Source organism: Acanthisitta chloris, unplaced genomic scaffold (assembly GCF_000695815.1).
Source record: "Acanthisitta chloris isolate BGI_N310 unplaced genomic scaffold, ASM69581v1 scaffold13833, whole genome shotgun sequence".
Taxonomy (NCBI): Eukaryota; Metazoa; Chordata; class Aves; order Passeriformes; family Acanthisittidae; genus Acanthisitta; species Acanthisitta chloris.
The window spans coordinates 63,394-64,628 of record NW_008664401.1 but is presented as its reverse complement, the minus strand read 5'-3'; the positions used below and the strand labels follow the sequence as shown (position 1 = coordinate 64,628).

Here is a 1,235-nt window from a genome sequence, read left to right as displayed (position 1 = left end):
TGGTGACATGTTGACTTGCCACCTGGTTAAAAGCTGTGGGCTGTAGGTGAGGTTGGGAGCCATCCTGCAGACCTCATTTTGGAAGTCTTTGAAGGATTTCTCTTTCCGGTGACTTTCACACCCCTCTTCCCCCTTTCTGAAAGGTCAGAGGGTAATTTACAAATCTGCACTTCATGCAGCAAATTTGGTTTTCTCCACATTAGTAGAAAATAAGCATTTTTTACATAGTCCTTTTTTATATTGGAAAATGTCTGTTCTACCTCAATCGGATACTGAATTGCCTCAATCTTTCTTCAACTATTTTCTGAAAACTTTGTCGAAATCTGTCCTTGAATCGCTCTGTAACACATATGACTGAAGTTATTAATTCTAATTAACATGTTAAGTCTAACCTTCTAAACCTCTAAATGTTAATTTGTAAATAAACATATCTAATATATCATGTAAATAGCTGATGCAAACTTTTAGCAGAATTCTAAAAACAACTGAGTTTGGAAAACTGATATAAATCCAGGCAAAGTTGTGCTTACATCAAAAGTTGTTTAGCAATGTGAAGATAACTAATAGGTTGTCTCCCTTGTTAGCAAATGAGAAATCAACTCTTTTCTAACCCTTAAGAGTTTGGATGAAAGGGCTCAAAGGGGTAATGGAAGAATGAACTTCTAAGGCCACGAGAATTGTTGCACTGTGCATGAAATAAAACATCTGGTATAGCACATCAGTGTATTTTTGTAAGTTCATACTTTGACATTTCAAATATAGCTTTAGGATTCCTTAAGTAAGGATATGTGAGAGAGTGCCACATTGCAGAAGGCCTTGTAGGATAATTTATTGCTCAAGTCTGGTTTTGTGTAAGAATGACTCCATGAGTTTTGTTTTGCGATATTTTGCAGTGCCGTGCTATAAAAGGTGTAAGCAGATGGAGTACTCGGATGAGCAGGAAGCAATTATAGAAGAAGATGATGGTGATGGGGGATGGGTAGACACTTTTCACAATGCAGGTATTCCAAGTCTTGCTTCAGGCTTTGCCTTTGGTAATCTGATTGTCAGTTTCTATTCTTAGAAAGTAAAATCTTTCTTATATGTAGATGACTGTGTACCGATATCCCATCTGGAAGAAATAAGTTATGTTGTCAGCTACCCCTTGACTGGTACATGACTGCTCAGGTGTTTAACTGTGTGGCTGTATATGCCTGAAACAGTCCACTTGTAAAGTAAATCATTTCAGTATTCTC

At 37.2% G+C, this 1,235-nt stretch overlaps 1 protein-coding gene across 1 annotated transcript in view; it reads left to right on the top strand.

The window, feature by feature from the left end:
• ATG3 (autophagy related 3) overlaps positions 1-1,235 on the top strand; it is a gene marked incomplete at its 5' end in the record, with an annotated part of 20,142 nt that overhangs the window by 5,213 nt on the left and 13,694 nt on the right. Inside the window, one exon of the mRNA XM_009071341.1 lies at positions 894-1,001. Within this exon, the coding sequence (XP_009069589.1) occupies positions 894-1,001 (108 nt within the window). The remainder of the gene's footprint in view (positions 1-893; positions 1,002-1,235) is intronic.